Source organism: Polyodon spathula, chromosome 16, assembly GCF_017654505.1.
Source record: "Polyodon spathula isolate WHYD16114869_AA chromosome 16, ASM1765450v1, whole genome shotgun sequence".
In the NCBI taxonomy this organism is placed as follows: Eukaryota; Metazoa; Chordata; class Actinopteri; order Acipenseriformes; family Polyodontidae; genus Polyodon; species Polyodon spathula.
Genome location: NC_054549.1, coordinates 12,012,440 through 12,034,545, shown reverse-complemented (window position 1 = coordinate 12,034,545; position 22,106 = coordinate 12,012,440). Strand labels below are relative to the sequence as shown.

The 22,106-nt window shown below is 38.4% G+C and overlaps 1 protein-coding gene across 1 annotated transcript in view; it reads right to left on the bottom strand.

Moving 5' to 3' along the window:
* LOC121328358 (nephrocystin-4-like) overlaps positions 1-22,106 on the bottom strand; it is a 75,341-nt gene that overhangs the window by 24,170 nt on the left and 29,065 nt on the right. The window contains exons 8-13 of the mRNA XM_041272982.1: positions 19,064-19,245; positions 18,454-18,583; positions 7,159-7,341; positions 5,598-5,703; positions 1,959-2,014; positions 321-455 (exon numbers count right to left, since the gene is read on the bottom strand). Coding sequence (XP_041128916.1) covers positions 321-455; positions 1,959-2,014; positions 5,598-5,703; positions 7,159-7,341; positions 18,454-18,583; positions 19,064-19,245 — 792 coding nt within the window. The remainder of the gene's footprint in view (positions 1-320; positions 456-1,958; positions 2,015-5,597; positions 5,704-7,158; positions 7,342-18,453; positions 18,584-19,063; positions 19,246-22,106) is intronic.

The window sequence follows — 22,106 nt, the reverse complement described above, 5'->3', positions numbered from 1 at the left end:
TTGTCTAACTGTATACTCTATATCAGATACCTTTCAAATGTAGGCGATATAATGACGTGGTCTACAAACATACTGCCATTAAACATTTCAGACCGACCACCAAGTCTGCCCTGGTTACGCAGACCATTTGACCTGCCTGGTGGCGCTGACCTGTAAAATGTGAAAATGAACTCCTAATATATCTCACAGTCACAACCTTGCTATGTTTTGCCTTTAAACATTTTAACATAGAACAGAGTACGGGCACGGTGCAAACCACAATGACCCCTGAAGTCCAGGGGAAGCACAGATGTGTAGCATGTAGAGGAGTGGGTACTTACAGCATGTGACATCTGGTAGGGTCCTGCCATTGGGGATGGGTATAGCTGGGAGGGAAACTGCTGTTGCCATGGAGACGCTGTGGAGTGGCTGATTGTTGGGTAACGGGGGTTTACAGAGAGCTGGGATATAGACAGCTGAAAGAGGAAATAAGAATACCCTTTTTTTTTTTTTTTTTTTAATTTAATGCAGTACCAGTAGCTGGATCGGTAACACACTTGCCTCAATAGAAGCAAGGTCAGAAGTGCATCTCATACCCAAGGATAACCTGTGCATAGAGGCATCTAGCAAACCCTTCAGTATGGTGCTTGTGTGAACAATGCTGAGGGATATTGACCGTTTCAGCTGCATTCATTCTAAATCCCAGCTAGGTATGAAACTCACCCTCAAGCATGTTATCAGAGCTGGAATATTATTCTTAGAAAATGCATTTTTGTACTTTGTTATATTCAATGGTATGTTCAGTATGAATACAGTGTGATCTGGTTGTCTAAGTCTGTTGTTTCTTCTGATCCAAATCGGAGATGAACGTCTTTTGACTTGAATTTAGATCTATTTAAAAATGTAACGCGTCTGCCTTCATCTATAGAGTGCTAGCTGAATTTTATTGAAATATTTTAAGAACAGTGTTTTGGGTTGATAGCATTACATTACAAAAACGTCAATCTCTCTTTCCTACTTTTACCTGAAGTAGATACGTTTGTGGTCTTGAAAGCGTGCGCTTAATTACTGTTTAGTTAGTCCAATAAAAGGTATCACATCTCCTTCTCGTTGTCTAGCATTACATTAAAATACAAGGCTTGTTAAGTTTTGATACACTGATCTGCAATATTACAAGGGTTGTGTGATATTTTCTATACATGTTCCGTTCCATTTCATTTCATTTGCATTTCAAGTAGGCAAGACACTGAGATAAAAAAAAATTGCCATCAAAGTTACATCATTGCTTGAGGCTTCGACAACTTTTGCATTCTTGTAACTTTTGCCTTGCCAGACAAAGGTTTACAATTCAGAAGAATCTTAAATCTGACTTTTCCTGCCAAAAAATAAAATAACAAAGCAAAAAAAAAAAAAAATTTCAATTGCATGCTTGCAAACATAATTTGCTTTGAACAGAAATCAATGCTTAATTTTATATTTTATATTTTTATTTGTTTGCAGTCTCTTTAAAACTTTAGGCTTAAGCCAAATGATACACTAGCTTGCATGTTGGAATTAGATTTTTTTTCACAGCCAGTAACCAAATTATTTAAAGGAGTGATTACTAATTCCTTAAAAAAACAAAAAACAAATCTAGTAGCGTATTAACTATTAACATTTCAACATTATCACTGGTCCCCCTTGAATTGTGATTTAAATCTTTTGGTTCATCATTAAACTCAGGGTATTCAAACATTTCCTGGTACCTGTAGTCTACGTGGTCTACTTGTAGCTAGCTCATTGGATCCTCAACACAGGAAGTGATTCAGAACCAGGAAGCATCAGGAATCATTTAATACATTGTATTTGAAATATCAGCATAAAAACCGAAATAGCATCAGCACAAGAAACAACGAGTTTTAATTTTGCTGATGCTAAAAACAGGTAAGACAATGGGGTTTAAAGCCTTGGTTCTGTCCATTTAAAAATAAAATACTTACACCAGGGCCAGGTGGAGATTTGGGAGGGGAATCCTGGACCTGGGAGACACTCCGACCTAAACAGATCAATAACACAGAGAGTCACGGCATATCCAGGATCACAGAGGAAAACAGCCCTTTTCATGAAAAGCAACGATGTCTCGGCAGTACATTATAGAAGAAAACAACTGAATAGAAACCTCAAGAGACTACTGATTCAAGGCAACAGCTCCAATAAATGCACAGGATTTATCAGGACCTTTGTCACAAAGCTTCAATGTTTTTTTTTTTTTTTTTTTTTTTATGGATTATGAAACCGTTCCAGAGTTTCTTATTTAAGAGCAAAAAAACACTACGAGCTTGCAAATCTTTATTCAATCCATCAAAACTATGGGACAGGATTTCTCACTATGGGGTCGGTGGTAGCCACTTTCAATTGAAGCGAACCTCTGAAAAGAACGAAACTCAGAAAAGGTGCTATACTATAAGGGTATAGCTGGTTATGCTCCTATAGTCCCTTGTCAGATGTGAAAGGAAATAAGCACACTCTCTCTGTGCCAAGCATTTTTGTGAGACGTGTTCTGTGCCAGACAGTTTTGCCAAGGTATTTCAAGCTCATTCTGTATTTCCCAAAGTTTCAGAGGTCTGTGGGCGTCTTCCAACTCCAATCAGTAGTTGGTCTCATTCCCTGTGCTGTCTGGGATGAGTCCAGCTGATCTCCCTACCCTTTTACTGACTCCATCATGCAGTTAATACACAATATTACAGCAGTAACTCTCACCGCAGGGCCCCGGGGCTCACTGAAATATCCCCAAGACTTAATGTTTCTCTATGTAACATACACTGCTGCCCTGCTGTGACTGACTAATGTGATAAAACAGATTTTCATTTCTTTCTATCAAAGAAAAACCTAAGAACCAGAATTTGAATTGAAAAGCTCTTTTTCATTTGACTTCATTTGACTGATTTTAACCACATACTGAGGGATAGCTTTCCATATTGCAACGTCTGTGTAGGGGCCCTATGAGTCAAAAGGGATTGAATACCAGCAATGCAGTTCAATTTGAAATGTTATATTAAGGCGGTGCTTTCAGAAGAATACACATTATTCTTCAATGCATGGATTTGTATGTGAACTAAGAGAGTGCGGAACGAGAAAGCCCTTGAGTTTAACCTTTCGAAATCTCATGTCCGAAACGAGCTGGGCACACAAATGAAAGCAGCTGCTTACCTCAGCCAGTACTTTAGCAACTGTTATCTGCATCAAAACCGGCATGTAATTCTGCACACCCAGTGATCATAGTTCAAGAGGCTGTGGGTTGAATGGACGTGCCTCAAATAAAGGAGTTCTATTCTTTTCTTCTACGAATTTTCCAATATGAAAACAGTTCTAGGCGAATGTAGTGCCCAAAGAACAGGTTTTATTGTACTGTTAAATGAATGTGGAGTCTGTGTCTCATCAGTGAGAGACTAAACTCATAGCATGCATGATTTCTCGATTTCAGGTTGTTCTTATAGTCTGACTTCTCAAGGTGCCATTGTTTTCTCAGATCTCAGTTTGTACAATTCCAGCAATGCACTTGGCAAATCAAGCTGCTCTGATAACTTAACAAGCATGCAAATCCCAGAAGCTTCATTGCCTTTTAATAGTTCACTTATTCACCTACCGGATGGCGAAAACCTGAATTCGATTGTAGAAAAAAGGAAGGGAAGAAATCGCTAACCCGGTAGCACTCTGCTTCAACATAACCCATTAGAGGCTGAGCGGTGGAGAGTGCATTCCAAACTGAAGTCTGTGGAATCAATGTCAATGACACGCTATTACTCCTCGAATCTATCTTGTCTACCCCCAAGAGTCTTTGTGAAAAACTTTCATTCAAATCCAGACACAGGAAAGATGCCGAGCGCAGGCTGGTTGATTACAAGAAATCACTTTGAATGTCTTAGGCACCTGGCTATATCAACAGCTGCACATATGCTTGCTATCATAAGATATAAGGTATAAGATACTACACGTTGGAATGCCCTTCCTACAGCTATCTCAACCTCTATTTTTAAAATGCCCCTCTGTCTCCAAAAGTGAAGTCAATGAGCTTCACTAATCTCATTTCTGATCTAAACCAAACCTCTGCTGGATAATTTAAGGCCATGCACCCTATTGGAATAAGAATCTGATCTGTGTTTTTATTTTTTCAGGAAACAGGTAAACAAATCAAGACAGCTGGGAAGTGAACCCTGGTTTCAAGCCAAGTGATTTAACATTAAACTTCAGTTAGGAAATCACCATGGGAAAATCTGATCCCACATGATGCAGAGAGAGTCTAATCTTCTGCCAAAAAGGGCGCCCGTAACGCATAAAAACCTAATTGATAATGAATTAGCCAGGTTTTACTGCATATTGCTATCCTGGGGATGGGGGGCGGGATGGGGGCGGGACTTCTATTCGGGCTGATGTTTTCATGATTCCTGTTCTATTTTTAAAGTATACAATTCAAAGGTAAGAATGTTGCACCACAGTTTAATTGCGTAGTTTCTTTGCTTTGTTAATGCAATTTGCAGGAAGCCTGAAAACAACCCATTAAGACTGGCTAAACTACAAATGGATAGCTCCATTCAACGCATTCACGTACAACATTCATTTTCTCTGATGCTCTCAGTGAGCATCCATTAAAGCAAGGAACTTTTAACCGCTTGCAGTTACTTAAACAACAGATACATATATCAAAAGCACAAATTAAGCATCACTTTTCTTCAGTTAGTTTTTTTAATGGCAAACTGTTTCCCGACCTGTTTCGCTAGGCACTCAAAAAGCTTGGAAAGTGAATGCTAATTTAACTGAATCTGTGTAATTAATGTTTAATTCAATAGATATGGCTCCTGAAACCTTTTTGAGAGTTTGCAGTTGTAAAGGCTTTGTATAGCACAGTTAGAAAATAAAGCTGAAGAATATTTAGACAGTTTCCAATTTTGTGTTTTGCAACTGGCTTCTATCTTTTGTCTGAAACAACATTGCATTGCCCTAGCTCCGGTTTCATTTAAAAAATTGCTTCTATTCTCTAAAGGTGGCTGTTAACAATATTCGGGATGTTTTGACGTACACCCATTGACATTTCCCTATTTATTACACATCACACAGTTGTGAACAGCACTTATGTCTCCATTCTAACTTTGACTTAACAATTTATAACAACGTGATTTGCATTTATTTGACACCCTTTCAGAAATAATAAATTCAATGCACTGCCCAAGTAGGCTTGTATTGCCCTCAATCAACAAGTACTTAGACAGACATGTGCATCAACTGGGACAATTATTATTATTATTATTATTATTATTATTATTATTATTATTATTATTATTTAGTCATTTAGCAGACACATTTATCCAAAGTGACTTACAGAGACTTGGGGATGAACTATGCATCACAAATGCTGCTGCAGAGTCACTTACAATAGGACCTCGGTTTTACGTCTAATCTGAAGGACGGAGCAGAAGGAGGTGAAGTGACTTACTCAGGGTCAGTGGTTGAACTGGAACCTCCTGGTAACGAGCCCCTTTCTTTAACTACTTGAACATCAAGCCTCCCATTTTACCATCACACGAAGTCTGAGAAAGTGATGCTTCAGTACTACTGTAGGGTAGCCGGTAAGAGAGACTTACGAAGTGCAGAAGACGGGGGTTTCCTTTCTGGGGCTGGGCTGGGGGGGCGTCCCTCCTGGCGGGATGAGAATCGAACCCTCAGAGTGCCGCGCTCAAGCTCCTTCACCTGGGGGAAGCACACACCAACACACTCTTATATTGGTCCAGTAAATAAATGCTTTTCAAAGCAAGTAATGCTACTTATTTTAAGTAGCAAATTTGCCACGGATTATTTATTTTTTTTGGAGTGGAACCTCATTTAGCTTTTTATTACTTAAGTCACTGTAAGATCCAGTAATTACACAGCACTGCGTTCTAAGTACAATGAAGCTGCAGTTGTCTACAGTGCATTCCAACAACAACTGCAGATCGCTGTATTTCAGGTCTGAAGCAACTTTAATGCACCCTCAAAACACACAGCTATATATCATTCCTTAGTAACAATTATGTGGGATGTAGGCATGTGTGTGGGAGTTTGCCATGGAAACGACAGAGATACACCATGCCTGTGAGTGCATCATGCAAATTGAATATAATGGAATAATAATAAAGTCTGCACAATTTTTTTTTAATAACTGGACTACAGAAAAAGGACTGGTATTTATCTGGCAAGCAAACACACTCAATATCTGTGCCATTTGTGTTATCAGTGCTACAAAATGTAACCATAGCCAATGCTGTTTGATGCTAAAATCTTGAAAAAGGAGCTGAGCAGAAACAAAGACCATAAGACATCAAGTGGAGACAGAGCTAGGACAGAGTAGTGAAAGTATGGAACATGTTTCCTAATCATGCCCCTAAAGCAAAATAATTGCTCAATATTTCTGATATCAGCCAGCAGGAAGCAGACCAGCACTGACGGGCTGAGTGGCCTCTTCTCGTTCGTAAATGTGCTTGCACTTAGTGAGCTGCCTCACCCATTCACATGCTTATTATAATAAACAGATCCAAAGTTTTTCTTTATGTGATTAGGAATAGTGCTCAGTTCTTACAGTGTGGCAGGTTGGAGGCTGATTGTAGCAGGGGGGCTTACAAGGGTGTCAGTGACAGGCTGTCAAAATGTACTACCAGAGGCACGAACAAACCTCTCTCTCCAAAACTAGCGTGCTGTGTACCTTGACGTCAGCCTAGACCCTCCAATAATGCAAATGATGAATTGAGTTGCCGAAAAAAACTTTTAATAAGAGCACCAAGTGTTGCGCACATCTGTAAAACTATTCCAAAGTTGCAGGATAATCAAAATTATAAATTAAACAAGGTTATGACAGTTTCAAAGCAAATAAAAAAAGATGACTACCGATTTAGAAATGGAAGGTGATTTAATTGTGAATATGAATTATTAGAGGCATGATAAAGGTAGCAGAATTAAAGGGAATTGCAAAAAAAAAAAAAAAAAATACTTTCAACTAAAAAGAGTTTCACATACAGATAGTTATAGTCTCTAATGATGAGTTTGCATATCGGACCAGTAAGCAGATTAGGGAACTGTCAATTCCTTATGCAGAGGAACAGATTTTGGAACTGAAGCGTTCACGTGGTCATGGGGTACTTGTATTTCATAGAGTTTTGTGCCCCTACGTACCTCAGGGGAGCTCATATCAGTAGAGGGGGCCTTGTACACCATAACATTGTTGGGGTTTGGCAGGGGTCCTCCCTGTAATGACAGGCTGACTTCAGAATTCCCTGCTTCCAAAAAGGGGTTCCAAACGGCCCAGCGCACAGACTGCATGTAGGCTGTCTTTGAGAGAGAAGAGGTGGAGGACATCTGGAGGAAAGGAATAAACAAATGAATACGTGCCTCTGTTATTATACAGGGGACACTTTCCAGATTATTCAACATGACAGGTTTTAGTAGTCTTCTTGAGCCAGTTTAAAAAAAAAAACATTAGAAGGATTTATTCTGGAGCTTGTCTTGTTAGAAGACAAATTGCACTTTAAATGACCACGCTTTGAACTCACTGTGATATGGTAGCTAAAATAAATGTGCCAACGTTTCGAATCGCATTATTTACTATTGCAGACAAAGAAATCTAAACAGTCAAAGGGAGTTTTTAAAATATTTATATCTGACAGTTTTTATTATTTATATTGCAAGCTGTCCCTATACGCCATTGGAGAAAAAGCAAACAGCTTTATGACTGCTATCTATTATTCAGCATAAAAATGCCAGCAAAATGTAGATTTAGTTTTAAAAAGTATACACTACAACACTAAAATCTATTTAAAATTCTGGAGCAGAACCCCATCCTATATCCTTAAATTCACTGATCTGCACAGAAACCTCTTTTAATTGAGAGTACTGAATTAAGTGTTGGCAAAGTGGACGTTAATGTTGAAATGCAAATTCACATACTGATGCTCAATGTCATTTTTCAGAACTATTCTATTAGCAAGATTCTATAAAGAGCACTAGTCTTACACTTACAAACGCAGCATATCCTTTAAAGCTGAGTACACTCAAAGTAAATAGATAACAGATGCCTTTTAAAATGAACAAAAAATAATCAAAACATCCCTTGAAAAACAACAAAGCCTGTTCACCTGTCCTACCCATTGATCCTTACACAAACTAAAATTGAATACTTTAGTTCAGACTGAAAAGACTTTAATCAATAGCTTTTAAATTCTTTAAATGAAACACTAATTATTTTTGACAGCTGACAAGGTAATAAAGCTATTCATTTGTATGGCTTTTTAAAAGAAATTACAACAGTTTGTAAGGCATACAAAAGGCAATATGTACAAAACGCTGGAATAAAACCTATTAAAAGATATTTGAAAATATTCAAACTTACACAAGGAAGTTCCTTGTTTTGCTAAGGTACGGATCTCTGCATGTTGGTAATGGTTGCAGCCAGACTTTCTGATTATACAATGAAGGAGATTGAGATGAACCCATTAATCAGATTTCAGACTAAGTGTAAAACATGTGTCAGATAATCCAAGGGTGACTATTACATTGGGAAAGAGGAAGGAAGCAGACCAGAAGCTGTTTTTTTAAGTCTTTGGAGAAAGTTAAGCTTCCAACAATAGATTGTACAAATGTTGTTTCTAAATAAATTCTTATTTACAATAACATACAGTACACAAGTAAACTAGTAGTGGCTTTGCCTAAAGACCCACAGATTTTGCGCATTTGATTCACAGCTCCTGAAACCATGTTTACTGCTCAGACACATGCCTTGTGCAATCGTAAATTCAATTTTGCTATGGATCCTCATAATGGTTTTAAACCACTGTGGCCAATCTTCAAAGTTGGAGAAGGCAAGCACCCTTCTCTGCCCTGATTACAGAATCAGAGCTTAAGAAATCCCATGAAGACAATATTTGCTGGTGGCCATGGAGCCCTTGCGGGTGTCTTTTCAGCTGTCTACACAATCAAACTCCTAATAGCTGCAACCCTATAGAACCTAGACAGTTGTGGCTACATCATGGCTCCAATGTTTAATAAAAGGATTCTGGATAGTGTTTAGAGCTTGTAGAATCAGCAGAGGGGAATAAATCTACTTTCAGCTATTTATTTAAAAGCTATCGCTTATCATGTTAAAATGTACCATCTCTCACTCTGTCACGGGATCCTAATTTCTTTTGCCCCCTGCCAGCCTCCTACCTGCAATATATAAAAAGCTGACACACTTCTCAGGCCGACACTGACAGATCTCAAATCTCGGAAAGTGCTGGAGTTTTGGGAGTATGGTAATAAATGTCTGACCCTAACCCATAAACCACCACACTTGTGAGCTCTACTAGAAAATTACAAGGGTAAAAAAGCACTGCTAGAATGTACTGGGGAAAAAAGCAGAAGACCATTCTCAAAGCAAATGTAAGGGAAAGTTATTCCCTTGGGTTAAGAGCTATATAACACATCAAAACTCTTCTCTTATTTACTGTGCACTCAGTTTTTCAATTCTCTATTACAGTCACAGGCAAGTTATTAGACAACTACAGAAGCTTGCACAGCCAGTCGACTCTTTACTTTCACTTCTAACCCTCAATGTGGAGGTATTTATAGAACTTTTTTTTTTGTGTGTGTAATTCCACTGGTGCATGTAAAAACTGTGAATTGTCACAACTTTATGTTTAAAGTTTAAAAATGTTGAGTTTGTGGATTTTACTTTTTCATCACACAGTAAAATTTGACTAATGCATGACAAATATTTGAAAACAGACTCAGCTGCCAGCATGGTGGGTTAGCATTTAGCATGGAATTAGATCATTTTATGTACTGATGGAATTTAAAGGGTAGAAAACTATTTGCCTGTAGCCTGGTTAAATAATGCAAGGCTGCTGCTTATTCTCAATACACTTGTTGAAAAGTCAAAACTCGGCTACAACACATGGGTTACCAATCTTAATTATTGCCTTGGGATAGGATATTAGAATTACAATGATCCCATAGCTTGACTCAGCAATCCCAGACTGACATAATGATTTAGGAAAAGAGAAAGGCTGAACTATTGGCTGTTCACAATTACAGAAAACCATGGGATGAGAACGGGAGGAGACACAGAGAATTAAGGGGTTCTTATGTTTCTGCCTCTGTGACACAGCGAACTGCCTGGGATCCCCTCTGAACACATTTCAGAGTGGCGTTTGGTATATTTTTTAAAACACAGAAAGAAAGAAAATGAAGACATTGATAAGGACGTCTCGTCAGAATGCATATCTGCGTGTCTTAGTACTGCTGAAGTGTTATCTAAAAACAAGGACCAAAAAAGTCAAACGGGAGATGATTGTGGGCAGCCCTTTCCCATTCGTTGCACACACTTTTTCTCTTTATACATATATTTAGCACAGCAGTATGCAGGCTGTAACAGAATATTTCTTTATGGTCACTACTAATAAGCCTCAAGGCCTCAGACACTGCTATCGATATCACGACATCACCTCCTATAAAGATCAATGCCTGACAAAGGTTAAACCCAAACTCTAAAGCAAGTATATTTTCTTCATGCCTTGTGGCCCTCAGTTTTTCTATCCTGAAGCCGATTTATTGACCGTTCAACCTGGAAAGCAACAATACGGTGACCTGGAAGTATTTCTTCCTTTATTTTAATACATATTTTTCAAGATGGGAGTTATGAGGCTCGCCCATCCGTCAGCAGAACCGCACAGTCCATCAGCCGCCACAAGAGCACAACTCTAGATTAAATCAGCGACCAGAGTCATAAAAGCATTTATTATATACTCGCCTCCATCTTTCTTAAAGCACTGGGTGTTCAAGTTTATGCTGATCAGTTCTCTTTAATCATGGCTTAGGAATAGACAGTTTATTAAAATAAATATATTTAGCAGTCGGCCTCCTCACTGACTGTTTCCAACAGGCATGGGGCTGACTTGGGGAGAACAAGGTGGTATTTACTGTACCCTGTGGGAAATAACTGTTAATAACCTTGGCCAGGTTTTCACATAGCTGTTTGTAGACCTCTAACCCTTTTAATGTACAGCAACACCTGTCGTGGTTCGGTGCCTGGGATGCTTCATCTCCAAGGTGGTGCTACACTGTTTCCTGGACGCTGCGTGGATGATGATTTAGATCTGATTAACATTCCCACATGTGATTTTGAGAAACACATCTTGATTAACTTTGCATCTGTAGTATGTCTTGAATGCAATTGGCCAGCCCCTGATATTAAACTGTACTGCATTACAGGAAGTAATGTTTCCAAAAATAAAAATGAAAAAATAAAAAAGGGAAACACAGAGCTTGAGCATTTAACACAACCCTAGCTTAATTTACTCAGATATACCTGTGCATCATTGATTATCAGTTAGTCTGAATGCTGGTTAACGAGACTGATCCTGTAATATATATCCCATTCAAGCGCTGGAAGTATAAAAAACTAATGGACCAAATCTTGTTTATCCAGTCTTCTAACTAAATGAGAGAAAGAAAAAAAACTATATTTCTATATTTAAGTCTCTTCGGTATTTAGCTGTTCAGTGGAGAGCATGTTACATTTTAAATTAACACTGAAGCCCATTAGATTTTATAATTGTGATTACTTAAAAAAAGAAATTAACAAAAATTGGGGAATTCTGACTGGCGTCAGGCAGTCTTTGTTCGTGAAAGCTGCAGGCCAACAAGGTCATTGAAATGCAATATTTCTTTGAGAATTAATAACTTCACACACAAGAGTACCTTTGCATATTCGTGATCAACAGCGATATTGAATGCCACGCTTCATAGAAAGCAGTAATAGATTTCCTGGAAGGCATGGCTTGGAAACGGAGATTTCTTTAACCTAACGGTGTACCAGATACCATGCTTTAAAATGAGAATGCATGTTTGTTATAACATGTGTTACCTTTTAAAAACGTTTGTGAGACCAATGTAGCTCATGGAAGTGCAAAATGGAGAGTCTGTATGGAATTATTTTGTTAGCTACAATTACATTAAGCAAGGTGTGGGTATACTATACTGCAGCCAACTAAACACATTTTTATAAAAAGGTCCCAGGTTAAAAACATGATATTTGGCCAAGGGAGGCTTGAGGTTTAACAAAAGCAGCTCTGGGCCACTGCTTTAGTTTTTTTTTTTTTTTTTTACTCGCTGCCCCTGGTTATTACAGTCTTAATAAAATAAAATCGCTCTTTACTTAAGTGATAAATCTCTTCCCTGGGGCCCAGCGTACCGCCAACTTTATTTATTTTTCTTGATAAAAACATTCATTTGTTGGCTGATACAAAGAGCATAAAAAGCTTTAGCCTTATTGTGTTTGCCACACAATTCCCAAGGTCAAACCCTGCTCCCATCAAGTTTCTAGATCCGATGCATTTCTTAACGCGAGTCCTGGAAGAATCAAGTGGCATCCAAAGCAACAGAAACATAAAAATGTGTAAAAGGCTCAAAATGACAGTTCTAATTTATCCAATTGCAGTTAAACCAGACCTCCAGATTTAGTAGACATGTAACAGAGGGTTAGTGTCAATGTGGTCGAGTGTTCAGAAACAAACTGGAGAGTTTTAAAACATATATTATCCTTTGTGTTCTTAAATCATAATTTATTTCAGTTTCTGCACTCACGAGCGTGTTTAAAAGGTGGATCGTTTGTAATCAGTGTAGAATGGACCACTAGTAATTTCTTCACCTGTGAATCATTGACTTTGTTAAAGATTTACAATGGAATATATCTAACAAAGTCACTGTTTCAGGTTAGTTCAGCGTTTGGGTGCTTTCACTTAATGCACTAAAATAGTTTCAGAAATCAATCTGGAAGAGATACTCAAGAGAAAAATCTGTGCGGTCCTTTCAGGGTCAATTAAATATGCAGTGCTAACGCTGACTGTTGATATAAATTGCAAAATGCCACACCTGAAACCAAAACGTGTCATCCCAGATGCAGCAGACGTGAGCGAATGGCTTGCATAAATTTGAGAAAAAGCAATTAACTTAATTATCACTTGTAATATATGTGTTACTGTTACCACTTCAGTTCTCTGCAGTTTCCAATTAAGAAACATGACTAATTATTTGCCATTTTTAGATCCAATCAGGCAGATCCATATACTTAAATGTTAGACAGATTTGTTTCCCCCTTTCATGATAGGGTTGCTATTTGGCAACGTCAATAGCTGTCAGTAACAGTTAAATGGTCACCAGGCTTTAGCATTCAAATTAATATTCCAGAGGGTCAATAGTAGCTTAAAGGGTACATAAGGACCTTTTTATTTGATTGTGTTACATGTTCCCATGTGTTGTTACAACTGTTTACGTAAGGTGTGTGTATTGTTTTATTTTTTTTTAAATCCTCCTGCTCACTGGTAAATCCATCTCAGTTACGTATGTGAGCAGGAGGGTGATGGGAAATGTAGTTCTGAGAGGTCCATGCAGGTACATGGGAAGCCACCTTGAGGCAGGGAATGCAATTTAAAAGTTAAAAAAAATGGTCAAAATGTACAAAAAAAAAAAAAACAATAATAAAAAAAAAAAAAAACAACACACACCTTACGTAAACAGTTGTAGCAACACGTGGGAACATGTAACAATAAAATAAAAAGGTCCTTATGTACCCTTTAAATATCAATAACTGCCGTGAAATGCACAGCTTTGATCATTAAAGAAAATGTAAACTACACTGCTTACATTTGGCATGAACCATCATACTTTAGCTAAATCATTACAATGAATGTTCATTTGACCGCACAACTCCTGAAAAGGCAAGCCAGTCCAATTAGCAGTTACAGGCTGATAGCAATATCAAACACACCAATTTACTCTCCAAATAGTTCAAGTAAACTGGATTTAATAATCCGGGATCAATGTCCCTTCTGTAACATTAATTCTTTATAGTTTGGAGTTTGTTGGTTCGATATTGGTTATGCCAGAAATGTGTTTTCTTATTTTTTTATTGTAGTTTTATATTGCAATCCTCAGCTGGGAAGAATCAATGCACCTCAACAGCATGTATACAGGAGATCCGGGATTATATGTGGTACATTAGTTTTATTCAGACAGCAGAGTTCTGCCCAGGGAGTAAATTGTATTCCTGGAGCAAACAGAGAAACTACATCCTAGGGGAGAGTTACCAGATTCCATCAGGCTCTCTTGATGCGTGTTCACTCATGGCAGTGAGAAAATCCAACATGCAGTGAAATACTGAATTTAGGCAGAGTGGTAGATGAAGGGGTTGAACAGAGCCCTCAAAAAGCATGGCCCAACATGCTGACTTCCACCACTGCCAAGCACATTTTCTGCCCTGTCAGGAACCATCCCTTGCGTAAGAATATAATTCATGAATAGTGGTGCAAAAGGAATCGATTCCCAGCCGGCAGATCTTGAGTTTCGCGAGAGAGTGAATGCTGACAGGGTGAAACTTAAAATCTGGAAGATTTGTAAACTTGCCAATGGGAGAATTGACATTCATTTTAATTGGACAAGTACTTTTGTAACAGTGTCTAAATGTTAGGTGAGATGGCGGTGGGTACATATTTCGGTATTATCAAAGGTCTGGAAAATAGGGTGTCAATTTACACAATGGCAACAGCGTGTGTTCAATATGATACAAGATCTGCAATGGCACAATTAATTTCATAGGCTATAGGATTTAAATCATAGGGGAATACAGTACATTTTAAATAATTCAATCCATTTCAATATACTGCAAAATGAACAATAAGCTGATCAGATACAACACCCCCTAAATAAGTTTACTTGCAACTAAATGAAATCTGCAGAAAAGGAGGATGAAATGAATAAGAACAATGCATGATAGAAAAATTCATGCCTCTGCTAGAATTACTGAACCCCTGTCAAGGGTAAAAAAAAGAAAACGTACGCTTAGTGGGCAGCCTCACAGCAAATTAAAACAAACAAACCCTTCCCCAGTTTCATTTTCCATTTCATCTACCTACAAACTGTGTTCTGCTTGTGCTTTTTCCTTACTCCTGGGTTTGAAAGAGAATTATTGGAGTCATTAATCTGGATCAGACCAAGTAAAAAGCTAATTGCAACCACCTGCCTGAAGACACACGGATGATGAGGTCACCTTTAGGTGGCTGCAGTGGTGTTAACAAAGCTTTGATGACACAAAGCGGACGAAGGTCGGGGCTAACCTGGGGTTCGGGGCTGTGGGATAGCTTTTTAAAGGGCGAACTCTGGGTTTAGTTCACTGCTAAACAGTGGCTTCAGAAGGAGCATCTATTAATCTCCTCACCTTTTAAGATGTGGCATAATCAAACAAAGACTTTGCCCTGGTAGAGAAATAAGGCTCAAGTTTAGGTTAAAAGCTTCATTAACATGCAAACAGCTTCCAGAGATGACGCTGAAGCTAGCTGAAGAATAAACTCCTTGTGTGTGATGCTGCGCATTGGGCTCAACCAGCACTGTACAATAGATGCCTGCTGTAATTAATCTGACTTGGTGCAAATTCAATAGGCTGTGGAGATTATATTTTATTGCTTTTCTTTGGTTGCTTTTTCTTGGTCTATGTCAAAACCGGTTGGAGTTTATGTTAAAAGAAATGGAAGGGTATTACAAAAATTGAAATTAATTTCAATAGTGCATGAAGGCAGTGCTTTTGTATCTTGCATTATTTTTGAGCCTTTGATGTTCTTAATTTATCCTCCCTATCTAACATTTATTCATCTGTCATGCTTTTGAATGTGACTCACTGAGCAAGGCAGTACGCTGTACATCTCACTCTGCACCTTGCTGCATAATCCTGTTTTTTAATTAATTGGACACTGGGATAAATATATACACCGATGTGTTAAAAGCAGGAACAAGCCAATTTAAACACGCCGATAGTCTGGGTGAGCAATTAACTTGTCATCACAAAAACATAAATGTCAAGTTGAGGTATTAAAGAGTACATAGGGACCTTTTTATTTGATTGTGTTACATGTTCTCATGTGTTGCTACAACTGTTTACGTAAGGTCTATGTATTGTTTTATAATTTTTTTTTTTTTTTTACATTTTGATCACTTTTTTAACTTTTAAAATTGCATTCCCTGCCTCAAAATGGCTTTCCATGTACCCGCATGGACTTCTCAGAACTACTTTCCCATCATCCTCCTGCTCACATATGTAACTGAGATGGATTTACCAGTGAGCAGGAGGATGATAGGAAATGTAGTTCTGAGAGGTCCATGCAGGTACATGGGAAGCCATCTTGAGGCAGGGAATGCAATTTAAAAGTTTAAAAAAGCGGTCGAAATGTAAAAAAGAAAAAAATAATTAAAACAATACACACACCTTCCATAAACAGTTGTAGCAACACATGGGAACTTGTAACACAATAAAATAAGAAGGTCCTTATGTAACCCTGAGGAAACTAGCAACAATGTGCAACACAGAGGTTCAGTCCTCATGGCATCCAACCAAAGAACAAACCAACACCAGTTGTAGGTGGCTGTAATCCCATCACGTGAGGCACTGCAGTTCATTAAGCTAGCTGAGCGTGTTATCCCAAGCTCTGCTTTTATACCCACCTGGGACTAGACACTCTCATCATCAGTGAGGAAGACAACCCCACAGGTCTCTGCTCACTGAGATCCCGACACTCTCATTGCAAGGATAAGTCTCCTATGGGGAATTTAGCTTGTGGCTCTGGAGAACAGCAGGTTGATGTGCTGAGGCGTAGTGCTTTGGTGTGCTTACCCTCCATGTTGGATGGATGCATGTTGAAAACTCAGGCATGTGTAAAATGTTGTAATGGTATGACAAATGAGGGGAAATGACCCAGAGACCAATCACAGCTTGTTCTAAAAATTCTAGAACATTAGACTCTCCAAGATTCTCAGAGAATTTTGACTGACCTTCTGAAACTGTGGAACACTAAAATCCCCCCCTTATACACTCCATTTCAATGCTCTCTCTTTAGCCGTGTGGACTATAGCAGATTAGATATTCAGTATTCAGCTTTTTTGCCTTAATTGCAAGTTCAACAGCACCATCTACAGGGCTTTCATATATCACCATGATCCATCTGTGGGTGCATGTAAATGAGCAAACTCTGAAACATTGCAGGAAAACTAACAACAGCAGCAGACTACAGAAAATAATTATCTTGTTTTAATGCTTCCCAAAGGTGAGAAGATAAAAAATGAAAGCTTACAAAAAGTCTAATGCTGTTATAACACTGATATCACCTTAAGATCCCAAAGTACTGATAAGACTCTAAGAACAAAAGGCTTTTCCAGGCAAGTTTGACACCCACCACCTTTCTGAGAGCTGTCACAATGATCTCTGTGAGAGCTACAGACAACACTGGGGCTCTGTGCAGAAACTAGAATTTACTTTTGGAAAGTCTATCTGTTCAAACTAAAAAGTTACAACAGAACACATATCACAATATTTGACAATTGTATAATATGTATTACTGTATATGCAGAACTATCTTTTTTTTTCATATATCAAGAGCCAGTTCTCCATTACCATGCACGTAAAGCAGAAGTCATAAAATCAATATTCCAGTAATTTTTAGGTCAACCTATTCACTTCCCAAAACATTCCTATCCACCTTGATCAGTCAGAGATGCAACTCAGTGCTCATCAAATACTGGCAGACGCTGTCATTCACAGTGCGCTCACAAGAAATAAAAAGAAGCTTTTTCAGAAACGTACATAATAAAACATTCATGCCGCGGTGGTTTTTAAAGGTCTATCCATTTCCGATTTTTGCAAATCATCTAAATATGAATGACAGCAGACCAACAATGTATAACAGTTCAATCCAAAGAGGTCCAAGTACCCAAAGGCCCTAGCCCCTCAGTTTAAACAAACAGTCTGAGGGCTTCTCATTTGAGAAGTTTAAGCTTTTTGTTTTGCTGTGATTGTCAGGCAACACATGAAAGTTCAGTGGGAACCTTCAAAAGCCATCCATTACAAGTACAATGGACTGACAATGTAAAAGGGGGGAGTACAAAACATGATTTCCTAAGGCTCTCTTCATGTCATTCTACCCCTAACATAAGCCTCTTGCCCACTGTCTTCTGCAGATAAACCTTTGTTTTCTGTACAGCAGGCTATGATAACTGACTGCCATTTAGGGCATTTCACTTTCTAGTTCTTGCTGACCGATGATAGCCCAATGAAGAAGCACTTTCCCATACTCAGTGCCTCCCCTAATAAAAGTTTACCATGGTATTGCCCAGTATTTGTTTGCAGTTTTACCACAGTTACACTATGCATTTACCACACTTTAGCTTGGTTTGCCATGTTTATTAATATACCAACCCTCTGTACTCTTTGCAATGCTTCTCTATGCTTTATTACACTTTGCCATGGTTTTACGTTGGGAAACTTCTATAAGGGTCTACCCAGTTGGATGTAACTAAAGAACAAGGTGACTTGCACAAAGACGCACATTGAGGGACCTATTGCATGCCAGCTCTATATGCAGGCTATCAAACTAACAGTAGTGTTTCTCCCACCTTGCCTTCCCCGCCCGTCGGTGCTGAGAAGACATATTCCAGCTGGAAGGTGATGACAAAGGCAGGGTGATTCACCATCTCCTTCAGCTGCACACGGCTTCTTAGGACCAGCACATGCTGAGCAGAGGAGCTGTGAGAGAGGAGAGGCCAGTGGGAATAGAGAAAGAGGAATCTGACAAACCAGCCTTACATTCAAACATAAAACTACCTTGTAGGTTAATAAAAACAAATGTGTTCAACTTAAATGATAGATCACTGATAAAACAGTTAAGGTAACTGTTAATATAAATACTACACATTAGTAATGCTGCCGCCACTAGATGTCTTCTAGGAAACTCTAGGTAAATAAGCATGCAATATAATCATGCATTTTTTATATGAACTTTCAAAGAATCATCTAAAGGCAATGTCAGACACATACAAGGTAATAAACTAATACAATAATAATATGTTTCAAGTCTGTCTAACAAGTTAACAAATGGAATTCAATATGGAAGCAGAGCTGGCATTTTGCTTCACTGTAACTGCATTATTACTGATAATGTAATGTGTGGCTGTTCATATCACCTCTTGAAACATGCTTCAGTACCAGTGAGATTTGTGGTATTACCCAAGTCTGGTTAGAGAGCCCCGATTCTTGATTAAGCTCCCCGTCCTCCCCCTCGCCCCCTCAGCCTCGGGTTCCACCACCACCACCTGGGGTTTGTCCACGAAGCCCCAGCCGTTGTGAACAGCAATGTGCAGCCGGCGCTCCTGGACTACAACCGAATTCCCATCCGGACCCGAGTTCTCCTGTGGGCAAAGGGAAAGACTCTTCGTCAGCTCCTGCCTTGCTGTTTCATTAGGATTGTTATCAGTACTATTATTATTTATTCAACACGACTTACAGGAGTAACAGAGCGGTACAGGCTTATAATGCAAAATTAATACTGACATACAGTGTAGTCTGCAGTAAGTGCAAGTAATAATACTAAAATACAGTATGAAATAGGATGCAGCAAGTTAGGATTACAGCAAGTTGTATCTATAAGCAGTGCAATTGTGCAAGGGCATATTTCACTCACACACTAATATTGGAAAAACTCCAACACTGTCCAGCTGATAACATTGTGATTATATTAAAAGGGCTTCAGGGTTGAGGTCAGTCTCCATGTCCATCCTCTTAGAGCAGTCAGACTTGTGCCAAGGTTTGTGGCAAGTCAGGTGCAGATACAGTGTTGGCTGAGAAAAATCTAATACATTTGACTGTAGTGAATGTGCATACCTATAATTTTTTCAAGCTTTCTATCTCCCCAAAGTGGAGTCAGGAAAGAGCCTTGGATGATTAGGAGATATTAAGAATGTAGTTATTAATTGGTCCATCAATGCCAATATTAACTTCTTTAATTCTGTATTTAATTGGCTTTCTGGTAAGTCTGACCTGAGAGTCACAGCTATCAGAGCACATCTTCCAATCTAATTTGTAAATACATTATGCGTCAGTATTTACAAGCAAAGAAGGGCTCCAAATCGCATTATGCTTTTTGATTTTTCCCTGTGGTTCTCCACCAAGCTTATCCAAAGCAGCACCGCACCACATTCTAAACCCAATCTAGCAGCTCTGAGGCTGAGATATAATTCTGATGATCATTTGTCATGTATGCTCCCGGAAATATGAACTAGATTGTTCTTTAAAAGTTCCACTCTGCATAGACGTAAAAATGTCCTTTTTGAATCTGTGAGCCCACCCACAGCCTACTGCTACAAATAAACACGACATAAACACTTGACACCTTCTTAATTTGCATAATACTTTATTTCTGTAATAATGCCAGTATGGGGTGTGCAATGGTAATTTCTTCCTCCCTGAAACAGTGATTTTGTTAGAGATTTTCCATTGCAAAGTTTTAGATGAGAATAAAACTACTGGTGCACTTCCCTAGTTGTCACTTAATATTTAAAGTTGGCCCGCATTCTTCATAAGAGTATCATGCATGCAGCAACTTTGAAAGGCATGCACCGTAACAGATTTAAATTCTCTTTGAATATTTATCGTTTGGGTTTTGCAGAGGTAGAATGTTTTTTGTTTTGTTTTTTTGCAGTGCATTCCACATCACTCCACCTTCTATAGCAAACACTGCCATGGATACTGTATGAATATTTTATAGTTAAAAAACTTAGAGAGAACATGAAATCCACTAAAATAAAATTAATACTCCAGCTCAACAGACTGTGCTGATACTCCTATACAATAATCACAAATATGAAGTAGGCATTAGGCTCTGATGCAGTGTACAATTCTCCCACAATATGATCTGTGACTTAACAGAATACAATTTTTAAACCTATCTCAGTCAGAAGCAGTAAAGATATTCCCAAATCTCATCATCACTGATGTGCAACTGCTATGCATTCACAGGAGGTTTGTGGCAAAGGAAATGTGAGGAAGCATGGCTTGCAATAAAAAGACAATGGGAAAAAGCTCTGTAATAAGTTGTACCGGGTTTTACTGTCTGTACCAATCCAACTACAGCCAAAGCTGCTTACTGCAGAACTGGCTTGAACTAAGACACTGCTGCTCTGAGGAAGTCAAACAGCTCAATAAAGAAAAGTCTTTAAAATGTTATAGTCTTGCACTGTGTCTGCTTGTAATCCTTCAATGGCCTTAAGCAAAATGATCGCTTTATTATGTGTTTCCATAAATGTAAAATTTATGTAAAATTGCAGATGTAATATTAAGATTGGTTCAGGAAATGAAGCAAGGATTAAGTCCCAATTTAACAAGATCCATTCCGTGGCCTCTTTAGACATGTTGCATTACATTTCTCAGCGCTGGTAAGATAAGCTTAATAAAACGAACAGGGATAAACCCAAGCACCTCATTCCTATAAACTGGAAACATACGGATTCTTTCTCTATATTATATTGGGAAAAATGCTTAGATGTGAAAGATAGGGGTGTAATCATTTCTATAGGCTATGGTCCAGTGCAATTAATTATTTGAATAACAATGCTGAATGATCCCATAAGATTATCTAATCTTACTAATCTACTACTGTTGTTTGATTTATCGAGGATCTATTTAGTTGTTTCACCATCCTATACCACAAAATGGACAGCTATGTTATTCCAAAAGCAGTACGGTAATACTGGGAAAATAATTCAGTATTACAGTAATTAGTGGAATTATTTTGTAGCTGTACAAAAGTCAGGATCGCATGCATTAAACTTGAAAATAACGGCTGTAACTGAAAGGAATGTAGCTTTGAAAGAATTACTGTGGTGTTCAGTTTCAACAAACTAATTTTCATAAGAGAACAAAATTGGTAGTTGAAGGCAGTTTCTTTGTGTTTGCACTAACTGATGAGCAGAAGGTATAAAAGCACTCAGTAAGTTCTTTGGGAGACGTGTTTAATCACATTGTCAAAAATAAAAAGATGCTGCAATCAAAGTGACTCTCAGACCGAAGACTGAATGGTCCAATTCTGGATTGTACTTTCCCCATCCTGCTTGCTACAGTACCTGGATCACTTCAGGGAGGAACTACAAAATAAAACAGCACCATTAAGCACCATCTGTCAAAACAGTGGCAACATAACAAATTCCAACCTAGAGCTCTAATTGCTGCCACAATAAAAGCAGCAGAAAAATAACAGCTGTAATTTTATTATGCA